General features: G+C 51.6%; 2 protein-coding genes across 4 annotated transcripts; one reads left to right on the top strand and one right to left on the bottom strand.

Annotated features, from left to right (window-relative positions):
* The first annotated feature begins 4,019 nt into the window (after positions 1–4,019).
* MPI (mannose phosphate isomerase) lies at positions 4,020–11,384 on the top strand. The gene is made up of 8 exons (XM_005905784.3): positions 4,020–4,127; positions 4,623–4,750; positions 6,106–6,306; positions 7,038–7,179; positions 7,809–7,991; positions 9,321–9,494; positions 10,183–10,391; positions 10,691–11,384. Exons 1-8 carry the CDS (start codon positions 4,112–4,114, stop codon positions 10,907–10,909), a joined length of 1,272 nt encoding a protein of 423 aa, XP_005905846.1. The 5' UTR covers positions 4,020–4,111; the 3' UTR covers positions 10,910–11,384.
* A 1,743-nt stretch (positions 11,385–13,127) lies between these two features.
* On the bottom strand, positions 13,128–19,075 carry FAM219B (family with sequence similarity 219 member B). Of its 3 annotated transcripts, none has more exons than XM_070358612.1 (5): positions 18,836–19,069; positions 18,544–18,631; positions 17,785–17,862; positions 17,300–17,348; positions 13,128–15,486 (listed from the first exon to the last, which is right to left on the bottom strand). In XM_070358612.1, exons 1-5 carry the CDS (start codon positions 19,029–19,031, stop codon positions 15,325–15,327), a joined length of 573 nt encoding a protein of 190 aa, XP_070214713.1. In that variant the 5' UTR covers positions 19,032–19,069; the 3' UTR covers positions 13,128–15,324. The 3 variants fall into 3 exon arrangements, with proteins under 3 accessions (XP_070214713.1, XP_005891817.1, XP_070214714.1); XM_005891755.3 differs by having other exon boundaries at positions 13,128–15,489; positions 18,836–19,066; XM_070358613.1 differs by lacking the exons at positions 13,128–15,486; positions 17,300–17,348 and adding an exon at positions 17,364–17,674 and having other exon boundaries at positions 18,836–19,075.
* Between the last annotated feature and the right edge of the window lie 304 nt (positions 19,076–19,379).

The raw sequence follows: 19,379 nt of genomic DNA, 5'->3' as shown, positions 1-19,379 counted from the left end.
GCCGTCTGCAGCCTGAGAGGAGAGCAGTCCACACAACACGGGGCTGTCCTGCCACCACCTTGTCTGCCCAGCCTAGGACATTGCTGGACCAGGAAGAACGAATGGAATTCTATTCAATGTATCCCCAATGTGAACCTTGTCCACCCATTTATCTCTGAAGACCGCTGGGTTCTGTATGCTTCCCTGTGGAAGAGACATCAAGCATTTATTCACCCGTTAACTTATTCGACAAGGGAGGAGGTATAGCAGATTGGAACTCTGTGCTCTTGAACCTGTTACCTTTTGGACATCCATTCTTCTTATCTCAAAAAATGGGGCTAATGACAGTACTTATCTCATAGCGTTGCTTCCCATGTGGCTCAGCTGGTGAAGAATCTGCCTGCAATGCGGGAGACCTGGGTTGGATCCCTGGGTTGGGAAGATCCCCTGGAGAAGGGAAAGGCTACCCACTTCAGTATTCTGGCCAGGAGAATTCCATAGACTGTATAGTCCATGGGGTCGCAAAGAGTCAGACACGACTGAGCGACTTTCACTATCTCATAGGGTTATCTTGAGAATTCTTGCAAAGGGTTAGCTTAGTATTTGTGCATGTGTGCTAAGTTGCTTCAGTTGTGTCTGACTCTTTGCGACCCTACGGACTGTAACCTGCCAGGCTCCTCTGTCCATGGGATTTTCCAGGCAAGAATACTGGAGTGGGTTGTCATGCCCTCCTCCAGGGGATCTTAACCCAAGGATCGTCTCAACCCACATCTCTTACATCTCCTGCATTGGCAGGCAGGTTCTTTACCAGTAGCACCACCTGGGAAGCCCTTTGTATTTAGTATATAACAAACAAATGTTATCTGCTATTACTGCTTGAATGTCAGCTGAGCACTGGCAGAAATGTGAAGCTGAATTAGACATATAGTCTAGAAGAAAGCAGATTATCACTAGATAATAATATGTGATCAGTTCTATTAGATCTAGACAAGCAAGAGTTAAGGGTGAAAGGTTCTAGGTTCTCCAGACACCCTAGTTTCCCTTCTAGATATATTTTTCTGTATGTGGGGAGGGTGGGGTGAGGTGGGTGCTCTGTCCCAACAATCTAAGTTCTCTCTTCCCTGTGAAAAATACTGTGAGGAAAGAACTCTAACGTTACTTCAGTGGTGGTGGTGGTAGGAGATGCCCCAAGAAGCCCCTGTGCCCAGACTAATCCCTCATTCTTCCCCGAGAAGGTCCATTTGGCTGGGCGAGTGGGAATGAGAGGAAGAGAGGTATTCAAAGTCAGGAGGTAGGTGAGATGTGCTGCTTGTATGGTTCGTTTTATTATTCCTTAGTGTGTGGTGACGCTTTCTTTGAAATGCAGGCAGATTTATCTGAGCCAGGGGACTCTTGCTGCTGCTGCTGCTAAGTCACTTCAGTTGTGTCCAACTCTATGCGACCCCATAGACGGCAGCCCACCAGGCTCCCCCATCCCTGGGATTCTCCAGGCAAGAACACTGGAGTGGGTTGCCATTTCTTTCTCCAATGCGTGAAAGTGAAGTCGCTCAGTCATGTCCGACTCTTAGCAACCCCATGGACCGCAGCCTACCAGGCTCCTCTGTCCATGGGATTTTCCAGGCAAGAGTACTGGAGTGGGGTGCCATTGCCTTCTCCAAGGGGACTCTTAGGGAGGTCGTTATCAATAGCTAGGCAGAACATTGCAGAGAAAACAGTGGCCTCTCTTTCCCCTGGACATGTATGGTAGAGGCCATGGGAATCAGTCGGGTTGGGTGGCAGGTGGAAGAGAAAGCAGAGTCAGGATTACAGGCCCTCACTCCAGGTCCCCTGGTGCTTTAGCTGCTATGTTCCTGGGATGCCCTCTTCCTGGGCTGTTGACTGAGGAGGCCTGCATGTTAGAGCCTTTGTCTACAGGATACAGCAAGATTATTCCATAGCCAAGATCCAGCCCAGCCTTTGCCATGTAGGGCTCCTGGTGACTTCCCTTGACTTCTGTGTATGTGGCTTGTGAGCAACTCAACCTGGAGGAGGAGCTAGGGTTCTAAGTCCTGCAGTGGAGTCCTTAGGGTGGAGAGAATCAGAACAGCACTAAGCACTGACTGCCTTCTGGAATCACATCATCCCATCCAACCCTCCAACAAGGCTTTCAGTCCAGCATTATTATTCCCACTTTACACACGAAGAAACTGAAGCTCAGACAGATTAAGGGCCTTGCATGTGACATTTACCATCATCACCAAGCATCAGTGAGTTCCTGCTTAGATCATAGCAGTGCTTTGCTCAAATCTGCTAATGAAAACCTGACATCCTCATAATAGTCTACAAAGAACTGCCCACTGTCTTTCCTCTCTCACCACCACACTTCCACCTTTCCTGCTCACTCTGCTCCAGCCAGTCTGGCCTCTTTGCTATTTACTCTGAAAATGGCAGGCACATTTCCACGTTCCCACCTTAGGGCCTTTGCTATAACTGTATCTTCTGCTCAGAGCATTCTCTCCTCCTCACTTCCAAGTCCACAGTCAATTCTCACCTCAGTGAGGCTTATCTAGGCAAACTTTTAAATTCTACTGGCTGCCTTCCGCCTCCACCCACACCCCTTACTTTTTGTAGCACTGACTTTTCAACTTGCTATGTGATTTACTTGTTTATCATACTTGTTTGCTGTCTTCCCTTCACCAGAATGTAAGCTCTACAAAGACAAAATAGTTCTTATCTTGCTCTTCCATGTGTCTCTAGCCCTCAGAACAGTCTGTGGCATTTATCAGGTTCTCAATAAATATGCTATTATCTAGGCCTGGCAAGCCCGAAAGCCCCGAGCAGGGCACCCAGTACTTCACAGCCTCCTGCCCCGCAGGCTAGGAACCTAGGGTGCTGGCCACTACTTTGTTCCTGCCTTTGTCTCCACCATGATTTCTGCGAAGCCGCTCCAAGTGTCCATCAGCTACTTCTGCTAAGTCGCTTCAGTCATGTCCGACTCTGTGCGACCCCATAGACGGCAGCCCACCAGGCTCCCCCGTCCCTGGGATACTCCAGGCAAGAACACTGGAGTGGGTTGCCATTTCCTTCTCCAACGCATGAAAGTGAAAACTGAAGGTGAAGTCGTTCAGTCGAGTCTGACTCTTAGCGACCCCATGGACTGCAGCCCACCAGGCTCCTCCATCCATGGGATTTTCCAGGCAAGAGTACTGGAGTGGGGTGCCATTGTCTTCTCCGAAGTGTCCATCACTTCATGGCAAATTGATGGGGGAAAAATGGAAACAGTGGCAGATTTTATTTTCTTGGGCTCCAAAATCACTGCAGATGGTGACTGCAGCCATGAAGTTAAAAGACACTTGCTCCTTGGAAGAAAAGCAATGACAAACCTAGACAGCATTTTAAAAAGCAGAGCATCACTTTGCTGACAAAGGTCCCTATGGTCAAAGCTCTGCTTTTTCTGGTAGTCATGTATAACATGTGAGAGTTGGACCATAAAGAAGGCTGAGCACTGAAGAATTGATGCTTTTGAACTCTGGTTTTGGGGAAAACTCTTGAGAGTCCGTGGGACAGCAAGGAGATCAAATCAGTTAATCCTAAAGGAAATCAACCCCAAATATTCATTGAAAGGACTGATGCTGAAGGTGAAATTCCAATACTTTGGCCAACTGATGCCAAGAGCTGACTCACTTGAAAGACCGTGATGCTGGGAAAGATTGAGGGCAGAAGAGGAGGGCGACAGAAGATGAGATGGTTGGATGGCATCACTGACTCAATGGACATGAGTTTGAGTAAGCTCAGGGAGTTGTGATGAACAAGGAGGCCTGGAGTCCTGCAGTTCACGCGGTCGCAAACAGTCTGACAGAACGTAAGAGACTGAAAAAGAACAACAGTAAATATGTGTCCGGTGAAGGAACGAGCAAAAAAAATGCTGAGCCCTCAGAATGCCGGCTGGAAGGCTCTGTACTGGTGGGGGTTCCTTCCGAGAGCGGGAGTGTGGGAGAGGGATTCAGCCTGCCAGCAGTGGCCACACCTGGCATTCAGACGTCCGAGAAGGAGAGGGAAGAACTACATTTCCCATGAAGCTCTGGGCGCAGGGAGGCCGAGGGTGCTGCCGGGAAAGATATACGTGCGAGAAGACCGGTCGGAGGCCTTAAGGATGGCCGCTCAGCGAGGTGGGCAGTTGACTGGGGTGCCAGCGAGAGTGGGGATGGATTGCGCCCGACCCTTCCTGACCTAATACGGCAGGTCGAACTCCGCCCCAGCCCCTTGGGGCTCTGCGGAAAGATGAATGAGCGCTGGAAAGAGGAGGGGGCACCCGCGATGGGGATCGAGCCCTTATTCCAGCCCTTGAAAGGGGGTTTTGAGGGGAGACGGTTCCGCATGGGTTACTTCTAGACTGGGTGCGGTGGAATAGGTTCCTCCCACGACCTCCGCGTCACCGTCACGCAGTTATCTGCCTCAGGTCAGCAGGAGATCCTTACTACCCGTCTTACAGACGGGAACATCGAGGCATGCAGAAGAGAAGGGTCTCAACTCACAACATACAAACCTCTTATTTGACTCTGTCCCTCAGATAAAACCCTCAGCTCAGGTCTGGTTCCCCCGGGACAGGAGGGTCAGGCCTCAGGAGTGGAGTGGAAACTAACGCTCTGTCTGTACCCCCCCAGTATTCCCACTTTCCTGTGTAGTGCAGCAATATGCCTGGGGAAAGATGGGTTCCAACAGTGAAGTGGCCCGGCTGCTGGCCAGCAGTGACCCACTGGCCCAGATCTCAGAGGACAGACCATATGCAGAGGTGAGACCCCGGCTGTATTTCAGCCTACTCGACCAGCAGGTGGGAGGAAGGGACTCCTCTATCAAAGGGGCTGAGGCAAGTCTTGTGAATCTGAGGGGAAGGGGAGACAGCAAAGGGAGAAGAGGCCTTCTTAGGGCTTCAGATCTGTGCAGGTTGATGAACCCAGATGGCAGCACAAAAAGAAGTGAGGTTTTGTCATAATAGACAGGAATTTCCAGTACCCTCCTTCCTTCCCCAAGGAACTCTCAGCACTTACTGAATTTTATTTTCTTGAAGTATAGTTGATTTACAATGTTGTGTTAATTTCTTCTGTACAACAGAGTGACTCAGTTGTGTGTGAATGTGTGTGTGTGTGTGAAGTCACTTCAGTCGTGTCTGACTCTGCAACCCTATGAACTGTAGCCTGCTAGGCTCCTCTGTCTGTGGGATTCTCCAGGCAAGAATACTGGAGTGGGTTGCCATTTCCTTCTCTAGGGGATCTTCCTGACCCATATTCTTTTCCATTATGATTTGTCACAGAATATTAAATATAGTTTCCTGTGCTATACAGAGGGGCTTCCCAGATGGTGCCAGTGGTAAACAGCCTTCCTGCCAGTGCAGGAGACATAAGAGATGTGGGTTCAATCCCTGGGTTGGTAAGATCCCCTGGAGGAGGGCATGGCAACCCACTCCAGTGTTCTTGCCTGGAGAATCACATGGACAGAGGAGCCTGGTGGGCTATAGTCCATAGGGTCACAAAGAGTCTGACAGGACTGAAGCGATTTAGCACACACACACGTGCTATACAGTATGACCTTGCTGCTTCTTATTTTATTTTCTATTTTTAGCACTTACTGAATTTTAATTCAGCCCTCCTTGACAATTATAATTTTTACTTTGACTAACTGACTTTTTTAATAACCTAAAATACATAGTTATCCTGCCCATTTAGTAAAGGAAAAGCCAAAACACAGGAAAGCATTAGCTTCTACTTCTGAGATTGGAATAAATGAATGTTAACCCCTCACAGAGCCATTTGAGAGAGCTTTTCAGTGATCTTGACAGTGTAGGTTTCGTTCTCCTCACTGGACAGATGAGAAAACTGAGACCCAGAGACAAGAAATTGAAACTAGCCCAAGCTTCCGCAGCTGGTTGGAGGCAGAGCCTCAACTAGAGCTTGAGTCTCCTGACTCCTGGTATTCTGTGGTCTGCTGCACTGGGTATGTCTGTGATGGTATGAACATTTATACCCAGTCCCAAGAGGCCTGTCTCAGGACTTGGCTGCCTTATGGGGAGCACAGGATAACGGAGCAGGGCAGGCCAATGGGTGGTGCCAGGTTCTGCCTTTGTCCCTCTTAAGTTTCCTGTTTTTACAGCTGTGGATGGGGACGCACCCCCGGGGAGATGCCAAGATCCTTGACAACCGCATCTCGCAGAAGACCCTAGGCCAGTGGATTGCTGATAATCAGGACAGCCTGGGTTCGAAGGTCAAGGACACCTTTAACGGCAAACTGCCCTTCCTCTTCAAAGTGCTTTCAGTTGAAACGGCCCTGTCCATCCAGGCACACCCGAACAAGGTACAGCATCAGAGTAGGGCACGGAGGTCAGGTTAGAGAAGAGCTTAAGAGTGCAGACTCTTGTACAGCTTTTACTTCTGCTTTTACCCTGCCCATGCCAGGCTCCAGCCCAGAATTAAATCTGAGCCTGACAACTCCCAGTTTAGCTCTGCAAGGCCTATTGCCAGTGACACATGTGGCAACGAAGTTCTAAGCGGACAGCTGACCAGCCTGTGCCACGGCAGCTTCTCCAGGCTTGTTCCTGGCTCCCCTCAGCAAACCCCAACCCAGCCAATTCCTATCTGCCCTATTTCCACCTGACTGTCTCAGAGTTCACCTTCCAAGGCACAGCCTAGTCATGGCCTTAATTCCATCCCTGTGGTCTTTCTACACAAGCCTGTGTGTGAGTCTTAGCTTAAGCATTTGTCCAAACGTCATGAGCAAAGAAGACCTAGAGAAGAGAGAGACTTACCCAAAGTTACACAGCTTGTTAGTGTCAGAGCTTGGCTTGGTATTTGGGTCTTCTGGTTCATAGTCCTCTTAAAGTCTGCCCCAGCTCTACCCCAGAGTTGATCCATGTGCCTGCCTTGGGTTGGCTGAACCCTGAGTTTCTGAATTATGCCTTGACTGAGCTCAGTGCCAGAGGCAGGAAGCTGACTGGGGAGGGTCAAGAACAAGGGCTGGTAGGAACTGGTGTCTTGCTGGGTGACGGCTGCACCTAAACATCCTCCTCTCCCTTGCCCATCCCACAGGAGCTGGCAGAGAAGCTGCACCTCCAGGCTCCACAGCACTACCCCGATGCCAACCATAAGCCAGAGATGGCAATTGCCCTCACCCCCTTCCAGGGCTTATGTGGCTTCCGGCCAGTTGAAGAAATTGTGACCTTTCTAACAAGTAAGGTTGGGCAAAATGCTAAGAGCCTGCATACTGGACCTAGGATGCAAGGGCAACCCAGGGCAGAGCTGGAGGCTGAGAACAGAGGCTGAGTGTCCCAGGAACTGAAGGGCTGGTTGGCCTCATGAATTTTTAAAAAATGATTTATATATGTATTTGGTTACATCAGGTCTTTATTGTGGCAGGCGGGATCGTCACTGCATCAAGCGGAACCTTTCATTATGTTGCACGGATGCTCTAGTTTGTGGCATACAGGCTCCAGGTTGCTCAGGCTCAGTAGTTGCAGTGCTCAGGCTTAGTTGCTCTGCCGTATGTGGGATCTTGGTTCCCTAACCAGGTATTGAACCTGCATCCCCTGCATTGCAAGGCAGATTCTTAACCACTGGACCACCAGGGAAGTCCCATGGCCTCATGAATTCCTGATGTTCCTGGGAGAGGCTCATGAGACCAGGCTCAGGTGTGGTTGCTGAAGGCTGGTCATGAGCAGTAAATTTTCACTGCGAAACTTACATAGCTTTGCCTGGCTCCTTGGTTAGGAATGAGACGGGGAGGCCTCCTCCAGCTTTCCACCGTTTGCGGGTTCCATCTTAACCATTCCTGATGCGGGTCCTGGCCTGACCTTCCTGCAGAGGTGCCGGAATTCCAGTTTCTAATTGGAGACAATGCAGCAGCGCAGCTGAAGCAGAGCCTGAGCCAGGACTCCGAGGCTGTGACTTCTGCTCTGCGGAGTTGTTTCTCCCACCTGATGAAGAGCGAGAAGAAGGTGGTGGTGGAGCAGCTGAACCTGTTGGTGAAGCGGATCTCGCAGCAAGGTAGGTGTCTTAGGCCTGAACGCGGTGCCCCTTCCTGGGCCCCTGGCACAATTACTAGGCTGTAGGAATAGGGTTCTCAACCCCTTTGCTCAAGTAGAACACCAAAATGGTCTGACTTAGATGGCCTGTTAGCAACTTAGCATTTCTTTCCCAGTCTTTATGGAACAGGGCCCTGCTGCTTCCTACCTGGTTATCTCCTTTAGATGAGTGGAGACAGGCTGGCCTGGAAAAGTACTAGGCTGTCTCTCACCTGGGCATTCTGAGATTTCTTAGCCCTAGAGCTGCTGTCCAAAGGGTTTTATACTTTGGAGCTGGAGAACAGGAAGGAGATAAAAGGATCCAAAAACCTGAATTCCTGAGTTCTCAATCAGTAGATCTTTTCTTAAATACCTGCTCTGGGCCCAACCTTGTGCTAATAAGGAGAGTTCAGGAAATGACTTTGATGGGTGTGGTTGTGTCAACTTTGGGTTTGAGAGTTAATACAAGCAGTAAAGAGCAAGGCAGAAGACTCTGCTAGGAGCTTATATGGCACACATGATGAGCTCCAGCTCCTTCTCCACTCTGCTTTTAGAGACACCCCCACCACACACACAGTAAAGGAAACCCAGCTCACCGCCCTCCCCTCCTCCCCGCAGTTCCCAAGCATTCCCTCACCACTCTAGCCCAGGCTGAGCTCCTTCTCCCCTGGTCAGCCTGGGACACATTTCGACCCTTGCATCCTGCCTCATGCTCTCTGGGGTGATCAACCATCACTCTTTGCCTGGGACTGAGAGATTGTAGTGTTAAACGGAAAGGCCTGGGCTAAGTGGGACAGTTGGTCACCCCACGGAGAACCCTTGGGTTCTCTCCTAACTAGATTTTAAGCTCCTAGAGCAGTCTCAAGCAGGGGACACTGGAAGTGTGGAGGTATCTTTGGTTGTCAAACCCGGGCTTGGGGTGCTAGTGGTGTTTTGTAGGTGGGGGCCAGGGATGCTACTAGACATCCTATAGTACATAGGACGGCCCCCACAACAGTTACCTTGCCTCAAATGTCAGTAATGCTGAGGCTGAGAAGCGCTGTATAAAGGACTACACTCTAGCCCTTTTAGTGCCCGGTAGAGTGGTGGGCATATCAATAGTCAAAATGGGGAAATGGCATCTGTGTAGGCTGGAGTAGCAAGGAAGGCTGGCCCCACAGGGTGGGGGATGTGACTAGAACATGCCCACCCGTTCCTGGATTCCTGGACCAGGGTCTTCTCTAGGACTCTCTCTGGGGGTGGGGGTGGGGTGGGGAGACGTGAATACCCTCAAGGGTTGCTGAGTAGCCTTGGGGTGCTCTGTGCCCCTCAGTGGCTGCTGGAAACAACATGGAGGACATCTGTGGGGAGCTCCTGCAGCAGCTGCACCAGCAGTACCCGGGTGATATCGGATGCTTTGCCATCTACTTCCTGAATCTGCTTACCCTGAAGCCGGGGGAGGCCATGTTTCTGGAGGCTAACGTGCCCCATGCCTACCTGAAAGGAGGTGAGCCGCATTTCAGCAGTGAGCCCCACGGCCCACCCCTCAGGCCTTGTTTCTCCATCTGGACAGAACAGGAGGTGGTAGTTGAGGAGACTGCCTTTAAAGTCCCATCCAGCTCTGAGCTCCCAGGGCTCCTGGGATCAGCAGGGAAGTGACCAGTCGGGATGATGAATGCCAGCTCAGTGCTGGACACTGGTTGGATCCTCACACCATCCCTGTGAGCTCAGGACACCCTCATGTTAAGCCCTGTCAATATGTGTGCCAACCGCAATTTGAATCCAAGCCTATATTGGATCAAGGCCATTGTTCTCTCCCCCGCATCATAGTGCCTTCACACGTCTATCGCATCTATGCAGAGATTTTGTTAAAAAACACATTGCCGCAAAGGGGTGTCACACTTTGATAGTTGGCTGCTTATCCACTTGTAGACAAGGTTCTTTAGTAAAAGGGGAGAATACAATGTCTCCAGAGGGTTGGAGCTCCCCCAGGGGTTAACATGACTCCCCTTGAGAGTGGTGGGTGACATCACCTGTTTTGGGTATCTGTTATCTTAGCCCATTCTCACAGAAGATGCTGTTCATACAGTTTCATCTAATGCTGCTGGGAGCTCATGGCACTCAGGTTAGAAAGCCCAGCCCTGGAGAGCCAAACTCCAAGGCACCCTTAGCACATGCCCACTGTCTGTCCCCAGACTGCGTGGAGTGCATGGCATGTTCAGACAACACAGTGCGTGCTGGCCTGACACCCAAGTTCATCGATGTGCCAACTCTGTGTGAAATGCTCAGCTACACCCCCAGCCCCAGCCAGGACAGGCTCTTCCCTCCAGCACGGAGCCCGGAAGACCCCTACCTCTCTATCTATGATCCCCCTGTGCCAGACTTCACCGTTATGAAGGTGGAGGTGAGTGAGGGCTGTGGGGTTTCTTGTGTGGCATGTAGAACCCTGGCAAGGCCACCGTGTGGGGTATACCTGGGGCTGGGCTTCCTTTCTGCCAAGCTCAGGTGGTGGGCAACTGCCGCAGGGCCTGCCTGTGCCTCTCTGTACAGGGACCAGACTGGCCTTCGTGCTGGTGAAAGCCTGAGCAGCGGGGCAGGAGGCAGCAGAGCTCTCCCTCTCACTACCCTTGGGGTGGTCCTGGGAGCCCTGGCAGCTCACAGCAGCTCAGACCCTGCTCCGTCGTGTCGTTTCTTCCTGCCCAGGTACCTGGCTCTGTCACTGAATACAAGGTCTTGGCCCTGGACTCTGCCAGCATCCTCCTGGTGGTGCAGGGGACAGTGACAGCCAGCAGCCCCACAGCCCAGGCAGCAATCCCCCTGAAACGTGGTGGGGTGCTCTTCATTGGGGCCAACGAGAGTGTCTCACTGAAGCTCACTGTGCCTAAGGACCTGCTGATGTTCCGTGCCTGCTGCCTGCTGTAGAGGCCACAGCCTTCCTGGCTCTCCTCTGCTAGTAATCCTACATCCTGGCCAGCCTCACCGCTGCAGACCCAGCCCAGATCCCTTCCCTGCTCTGGGCTCTGTGGGTACACCCTGAAAGACTGGGGGAGAAGACCTTAAAGGTGGTGACTCCCGAGCAGGCCGAGGCTGAACTGTCTTCTTCCTGGTAGGAGGGGCCCATGTGAGGACTGAGAGCTGATACTCCCCTTGGATCTCGCCACACTGGAGCCAGGCTCTCCTCAGAGCTCAAGGAGAGCAGCAGCCCTGTCCCAGCCTATGGCATTAGGCAGACTGGTGAGATCTAGGATTAGCTCAGCAGCAGTCACAGCAAGATAGGTAATTAATCTGTAAGAACATAGGGTTCCACAGTGCAGAGGGAAAAGCGTAGCCCCTGTGGCCTGATGCCGCTCTGTTAAAGCAATTAAAGATCACTTGTTTGAGGTCTGTGGGCTAAAGAGCACTCAGCCTTTGCCATTCCAGTCCCTGAAGTGGGCTGAAGGAGCCCTCCCTGGATGTTGTCTAGTTTTTGCTGTATTCCAGTTTCAGCTTCCTGAGGTAGGCAGAGGCGTCTATGGGACAGGCAGCCCGCTGTAGCCTCAGCGGCAGCTTGCAGGCAGACCTCAGGCCCTCTAGCCCTGCAGACAGTGGAAGGTGTGTCTAAAGAAAGGAACTGTCAGTGCAGGATTCTTCTCCAATGTTTTAGTTGGCTTTAGGGCGGGGATCAGGCTCTGGGAGTTGGTGATGGACAGGGAACCCTGGTGTGCTGCAGTCCATGGGGTTGCAGAGTCAGACACGACTGAGCGACTGAACTGAACTGAGGGCAGGGGCTGGGCTTCCCTGGTAGCTCAGCTGGTAAAGAATCTACCTATAATGCAGGGGACCCCAGTTCGATTCCTGGATTGGGAAGATCCCCTGAAGAAGGGATAGGCTACCCACTCCAGTATTCTTGGGCTTCCCTAGTGGCTCAGACAGTAAAAACTCCGCCTGCAATGTTCAATCCCTGGGTTGGGAATATCTCTTGGAGGAGGGCATGACAACCCACTCCAGTACTGCCTGGAGAATCCCCATGGATAGAGGAATCTGGCTGCAGTCCATGGGGTCGCAAAGTCAGACATGAGTGAGTGACTAAGCATAGCATAGAGCAGGGATCATCCACTAAGATCAGCAGGCTGGATCTGGCCACGCCCTTTCTTTGCATACCATTCAGCTGCTTTCAGGCTACAGTGGCAAAGCTGAGTCGGTGCACCAGACTGTATGGCCTGCAAAGCCAAAAGTACTCACTGGTCCTTCACAGAGAAAGGTTGTCAACCACTTCTTTAGAGCACAGTCAGTCACTGTAGAAGTGGGGACTGAAGGACAGGACAATCCAACTTGTGTTGTGAAGAGAAACCTAGTTCCTTTTTTCCTACGATGGCAGGAAGAACCTACACGGGCATCTACTCTCCCTGTGCTTACCCTCTAGAGGTGGGACACCCTCTGCAGGGGGTTGTATAGCTCTGTGTTTTGTCACTGCGGTTTCTGACTGGCAGTCTTAGCTCCTGTCATCCCAGACTAAGCAGACACCCAGGCTAGTGGCTCCTTCCTGTTGGTAAGGGATTAGTCTCACACAAAAGGATCTTTCTGGGCCATTGCCCACATTAGACCTGTACAATGGAATTCCAGGAAACTACCTACAAAAAATTTTAGCCAATCTGTTTTGGGGGTTTTTTGCCTCCAATAAATTTTCTTCAGCTGAAAAAAATCAAGCAAACAATACCTCCCATAAACCGAAAACAAAAAAACCTGAGAAGGGTCTGCCAAAGGGAACTCATAAAGTGATAAGGTAGCTCAGTGATAAAGAATGCACCTGCCACTGCAGGAGAAATGGGTTCGATCCCTGGGTCGGGAAGATCCCCTGGAGAAGGAAATGGCAAATCACTCCAGTGTTCTTGCCTGGGAAATTCCATGGACAGAGCAGCCTGGTGGGCTACAGTCCATGGGGTCACAAAACAGACATGACTTAGTGACTAAACGATTCCATCCGTGATCTCCAATGAGGACTGAAAATGGCACCCCCTGGGAACAGGAGAAAGGACGGGTGGCCCTTGGCAGAATGGTCGCAGTTAGAACTGTTAGGCTACTTCTTCATTTCAGAATTCAGAAGGGGCAACGGCCATGGTCTAGGCTTTTCTTAAAAATCCTGTTGCAACACAGAGACAGCTCAACAGAATGACTGTATTTATTTCTACAAACTTACAAAGCTGTAGAAGCCTAAGCCAAGAGTTCTGTAAACGCCACGCAGTACCGCTCCTATCCGTGAGGTAAGCCGTCTCCCGAGCGCCATCACCTGCACGCCACCCCAGCACTCTTTTATTAAGGCAGTTTGGTTCTAGACACCTTGGTGCTTTTATTGGTGACTTTCTAGCCCATGGCTTCTTAGCCCCAAGCAATTGACCATTTCTACCCTGCCTTGCTCTATGACGTTTCTGCAACTTTTTCTACAAAGGTAATGCCTCCCCCTCAGGGTCAACCAGCCCTGAAACATTCCAGGGAGAGGTGTAGCCAAATACACCAGTGTGGCTTTATAACAACAGCCATTGGAAGGTCTTGGTATTGGGGGCCCACTGCCATCCTCACCCCCAGCAGCTGTCAAATACTCTGTCCCAGTGAAATGAAGCAAGAGGCCGGGCAAGTTCCCAAGTCAGGACCACACCTCAATCCTCACTACCCTACCCCTGTCCACTCCCATTCAGCTCCATCTGGTTCTAGGTAAGGCAAAAAAAAAGGAACCACTGAAAAATTTCAGAGGCCTGGTACAGCAAGAGATGCAATCTAGTAGGGGTCACGGGAGATTATGCCTGTCCTTGCTATGTTCAAACTGGGGGCTGACTGTAAAGCCCAATCTTGAGTATCCACTGTGGTCAGAGGAATCTGGATGCAACAGAATGGCTCTCACTAGGGTGGAGGGAGGCCCTCTGCAATGGCAAGATTATCTCCTTAGGTTGGGGTGGGAGGGATAGCTGGGGAGCTTCCACAGGTCCCTCCTCCTCATCCTGTCAGCCTATGTCAGGGCCCACACAGCTGTGCAGTATACATCTCACCATTGCTGCTTCTCAAGTGTAAAATGTTAAACAAATGAGGGAATTCCCTGGTAGTCCAGTGGTTAGGATTCTGAACTTCCACTTCAGGGGCCTGAGTTCCACCCCTCCCTGGTTGGGGCACTGCTGCCGCTGCTGCTAAGTCGCTTCAGTCGTGTCGGACTCTGTGCGACTCCATAGACGGCAGCCCACCAGGCTCCCCCGTCCCTGGGATTCTCCAGGCAAGAACACTGGAGTGGGTTGCCATTTCCTTCTCCAATGCATGAAAGGGAAAAGTGAAAGTGAAGTCGCTCAGTCCTGTCCGACTCTTCGAGACCCCATGATCTGTAGCCTACCAGGCTCCTCTGTCCATGGGATTTTCCAGGCAAGAGTACTGGAGTGGGGTGCCATTGCCTTCTCCAAGATCTCACAAAACAACAAAAAATCCAAATGGGAAGGCACTTAACTGCTCCTGCAGCTCCCTCTGCTGGTAACCAAAAAGTGCAGGCTTCTGTGGCCAACTCCAGAACCTTCATTCAACCTTAGATCAAAGACTGGTGAAGATATTAGCTAAGACCAAGGTGAAGAATGGCAACCAAGGAAAGAAATTTTGTCTACCCGGTGGAGTAGAGTTAGTTTTCTCTAACTAGGGTTGGACTAAACAAGTTACTAAGCTCACACAGACACATGGACCAGTTGGGAATGCTCAGCTTCCAAGGATTCTGGAAGCCTTGATCAGGCTGTGCCATCAAGCAACTTGTCGTACTCTCTGCCACAGTCATACAGGAACAACTGGCAAACATGTAACCCATCTTGGAGCTTGGAAGAGAAGAGAATATGGAATTTCCTGAACTGAACTGGCCCCAAATAGTTAAATTCTTTTTCCACAGACTCCCAGCTGCAAGCCATAAAGTGCTATTTTCTGCCTCCATGCAACACCAGCCAGCACAGCCTGGGCACAAAAGCTCCCTTTTTCCCTCCACAGGGCATCATGACAAATACCAATCAAGAAGTCTGCAAGTTTCTCTTCACCAATTTTGTCACTCAGCATAAGAAACAGAATTCCTGTGTTCCTGCCCTTATTAAAGCAGTTTCTCCAAATGCTACTCCAACAGCAGAGAACTGCAGAATTCCACCTGTCACCCTATGACCCAGATGGGGGCCTCTGGCCTGAGAAGCACCAGGTTTGGGGTAACTGCAGTCACTGCCTTTCCCAGAGGGTCAGTGTCTCCAGTGATCCTGGGGTTGACAGCAGCAGGTTCCCACTGCACTCTGTGACCAACGCAGGGTCAATAGGACTCTGCAGGCATGGTGAGCAAGACCTGTCCTAGAGGGTTATGTCTACTGGAGAGTACAGGATGAAGAGGCCCCAAGACAGCACCAGCAGCAGGAGCATGTTGAGGTCATAGGCTTGGGAGGAATTAGGTCCAAGTCCTCATCATCTGGAATCTCATCCAAGTGATACCCGTCCTGGAGCAGCTGCCGGCTCACATCCTGGTTCACCTGCTAAGAACATGAGAAGAGAGAACTATAAGCCAGGCCACAAGGCAGAAATAACTGCTGCCCCCAAAGCAGACCCACATCTCCTCACTGGAGCTTACTGTCCATTTCCTCCTGTCCGTGCTCCACCCTCAGGCCAGGCCTGCACATCCCTGGACTATAGGAAGAAGTGCTAACCTTTTCCTACCTGTCTCACCCAGCAGGGGCTGGGGGACATCCAGGGACCTGAGCCAGGACTGTCCAGGCTGCACTGTTACATGCCCCCAAGGAAGCTGCCCTCACTCAAGAATCCCAAGGCAGGTGATATGAGATTCGAGATTATGTCTGAAAGTCAAGCCCTGACCATTACCACTGTGAACCCAGATTGGTTCCTATGAAGGTGAAGATTATGGAACAATTGGTACCAGTACAATGGGGTAGACGGGTGGAGGAAAATGGGTTAGAGCAGAATAGGGTGGGGAACAGCTGCTTCTGCACTGCCAGTGTTTCTCTTTGATGCCAACAGAGCTCATTCCTTGCAAAGTAGAACCTGTCAGCCTGCCTTCACCAGTTCCACCAGTTCCAAATGAGACTGGGGAGTGTAGGACTTCTCTGGCTCTTGGCTTATTTTTCTTTCCTTTGTTCTAACAATCTTAGGCACCTAGATATTCAAGGAGGATACAATTTGCAAACTGTATTCTCTGGCAGAAACTCGGGGTGGCCAAGGGTTTCCAGGAATGTGAGGAAGAAATACCAGTGGTATATAGTCAGGTCCCCAGCACTTCACCTCTGTCAAAAGCAGTAAGCCACAGATGCCAGAACCTTCGGTCTCTGTTTTAGTCTGGGACAGTCACTTGTCCAAAAGGCCAGCCCAGGAGTATCTATCTCAGTCACAGTTCCCACAGATGGAACAAAGGAGGAACAGAATTTGTCTGGCCTGGAAGTAAGCAAGCTTGAGGATGGAAAGGGGAGGGACAGGAATGCTGATCTCAGGTAAAAGATGATCAAAAGAAGGCAGAGTAAAATTACTCTGTCACTGGAGACAGGACTAAGACCACTAAGTCCAAGCTGCAGGAGACTTTTCCAATTAACAAGGAAGACGTCTCTATGAGCTACCTGAATTGTGTGTGTTGCAGGGGAAGACAGGCAGCAAGGTTTCTTGGAGGTAGTACCCAATTACAAGAAGCATTCAAATAAGCATTTAGCTGGGATTTATCAAGAGGATTCCTTTTCTAAGTGGTGGCCTGGTTTAGACTTGTGAGGTCATTTCCAGCCCTAAGAGTCTCTGGGGATTTCCCTGGTGGTCAGTCCAATGGTTAAGACTCTACACTTCCAATGCAGGGGGTGTGAGTTTGATCCCTAGTTGGGGAATGAAAATCCTATATGCCAAAAAAAAAAGTTCTGTAGTCTCCTGTGGGCTTCCTCGGTGACACTAGTGGTAAAGAACCTGCCTGCCAATGCAGGAGACATAAGAGACTCTAGTTCACTCCCTGGGTCGGGAAGATCCACTGGAGGAGGGCATGGCAACCCACTGCAGTATTCTTGCCTGGAGAATCCCATGGACAGACGAGCCCGGTGGGCTATAATCCATAGGGTCGCAAAGAGTCAGACACAAAGAGACTTAGCATGCAGCACACACATAGTCTCCTGGACTTTCAACAGTCCTCTTCAGACACCTAAACTTCTGCTAGGGGAACAGGGTAGAGTAGAAGACTGGAGAACACATGGGAAGTCTGGTACAGTGCCATGCATATAGCAGGAACCAGACAAGCGTTTTGCAGTGGCTATGACACTGCCTGCAGCCTGGCCCCGCCACAGAAAGGTGCTCTGGACTTGCCTCTGCAGAGGAATACCCGGAGGAGTATCTGGATTCCAGCTCTCCATCACTAGGACAAGAGGAAGACAGTCAGTTCAGGGAGATGCCTGCGGAGCACAGCTGCAAGCGGCAAGGTGCACAACATGTAAGGGGGTCTGGAGGACTTGTGAAGCAAAGACCACACACCACAGAACTCAAACCCATAATCTGCCATGAGTATCAATGGCTCCTTCTTGGCTCCAGCAGGGAGAGTCACTGTCACTAATAATGCAGACATAATAGGACAGGATGACTCCCCCAGACAAGGTTGGTGCTTCACATCCAAGAGCAGCAAGGTCACCTATGAGTCCTCTAAGCAAGCCATCCCGGAAGAGACAGTGCTCTGAAGCAGCAGCCCTGGAACATGCACAAAAGGTCTTGGAAGAGACAGGGAAAAAGCAAAGCAAGTTGTCTGCAATTTTTATCCAAGGCACTCCCCAAGGGGTATTTCCAAGGACAGCACTTACCTGTCAGAGTCGAGGGACACCAGGTTTTCATCTGGACTCTGACTAAGAGCAGTGTAGCCCTTGTTAAACTTCACTGACCTGAGGGGAGACGGGGGAGAGACCAAGCATAGATGCAATGCCAGCATTTCAGAAGGAAAGCCAGCGTCCTCACCCTTATGGGGAAAACAAAAAAACTGACTGCACTACTCCTGACTATCTTCTACCTGGACAGCCACCACTGCCTGCCATGTATCCATGCACTTCCCCACACCGCTCTCCCTGCTGCTTCTGAGGATAAGCACACCTCCTCTTCTAAGAATCAGGAAAAGCCCGATCTCCCCACCTTTTTAACCTGAGGACAGAAAAATCAAAGTCCTTAGGCAAATTCCTTCACCTGCTTTAGCTCAAGCCCTGGTGAAGGTCCGATCCAGCCCTCAGTGCTTACCGTTCTATTAAGGAAAAATCACAGTCCTAGCTGTTCCCACACTGCTCTCCATCCTCACTCCTGGGGACCCCAGCCACTACGCTCCTCCCTAATTTAGACAGTGATTGACCCTACGAACTGACAAAACTCATAGCAAGGCTCTTTCCTCGACACCATCACATCCTGGAAAGCAAAGAAAAGGTCGTTCCTCTTTCCATTTTTAAACAGTGAATCCGACAGGCCGGCGTCAGGGGAATGACTGGCTCGGCTTTAAACGTGGGTACTCGGTGTCCCAGCCTGAGCACTAGGGCCTACTGTGAAAACGCTTGCACAGAGGAGGTGGCGCCTGCTGAGACCTTTTCCCTGAAGAGTCGGGGCGGTTCGGCGCGGCCCCCAGCATGCTTTTTCTCCGCAGAACCGCCTTGGCCAGGTCCCGGTGCTTCTCTGGAAGTCAAAGGGCCCAGATCAGCGGGCTCATCCCTACTCCGCCGTGTCTCCCAAAGGCCAGGAGCCCGCTCTCCGAACAGATTTTCTGGTGCGGGAGCGGGCTGCAGTTGCCCCTCCGGGGTCGCCCCAGCGGCGCTCCGGAGCCAGCCCGGGAACGCGGCAGCCCGCCCAAGCAGAGACCCCTCATCGGGCCGCACTCACTCAGCTTGGCCTGAATGGAAGGCGCACGCGCCACCATGTACGGGCCCCGCTTCTCCACAGCCGCCGGGATCCGCTCTCCCAACCGGGGGGCTCCAATGCCGCTTCGCCCGGAGGGCAGCCCCGCAGCTCCCGTCCCGCTGGGCCGGGGTCCCGGGATAGAGGGCGCAGCATGCCCGTCGGGATCCGCGGTCGCCATCGCCTGGCCACGCCCCGCCGAGTCGCGAAGCCCCGCCTTCTGGCTAACCAGCCGCCAGACGGGAGGGAGGCGGTCCCTCCTGGAGCAAGATGGCGGCGCGCAGGCGTGGGCCGTGCCCACCCGAGCTTTCTGGCCCCTCCTGCTGTGTGATTGGCTCAACTGTTCCGCCTTTCCGGAGGTTGGGTTGTTTCAGTTCCTCCGTTCTGGCACTAGGTCGCCTCTCGCAGTCGGCCTGAAACTGGTGATGTCAAGCCAAGTTCTGTCTCTGGTCGAAAGTAAATATCACTATTTCCGGGGAGCTGCGGGTGTGCGCCCGCACACTCAAAGCCCTGATGCCTGCGCTCTCAC

This window comes from Bos mutus, chromosome 21 (genome assembly GCF_027580195.1).
Source record: "Bos mutus isolate GX-2022 chromosome 21, NWIPB_WYAK_1.1, whole genome shotgun sequence".
NCBI lineage: Eukaryota > Metazoa > Chordata > Mammalia > Artiodactyla > Bovidae > Bos > Bos mutus.
This window is presented reverse-complemented; position numbering and strand designations above follow the sequence as displayed.

Excerpts from the sequence above, each read along its gene's own strand:
- FAM219B (XM_005891755.3), bottom strand. The coding sequence starts at position 19,031 with ATGGCGACCGCGGATCCCGACGGGCATGCTGCGCCCTCTATCCCGGGA. Across the intron at positions 18,632-18,835 it reads TTCCATTCAGGCCAAGCTGA|AGAAGCACCGGGACCTGGCC; the intron begins GTGAGTGCGGCC and ends TTTGACTTCCAG. Across the intron at positions 17,349-17,784 it reads GTGTCCCTCGACTCTGACAG|TGATGGAGAGCTGGAATCCA; the intron begins GTAAGTGCTGTC and ends CTCTTGTCCTAG.
- MPI (XM_005905784.3), top strand. Across the intron at positions 6,307-7,037 it reads TCCAGGCACACCCGAACAAG|GAGCTGGCAGAGAAGCTGCA; the intron begins GTACAGCATCAG and ends CCCATCCCACAG. Across the intron at positions 10,392-10,690 it reads TCACCGTTATGAAGGTGGAG|GTACCTGGCTCTGTCACTGA; the intron begins GTGAGTGAGGGC and ends CTTCCTGCCCAG.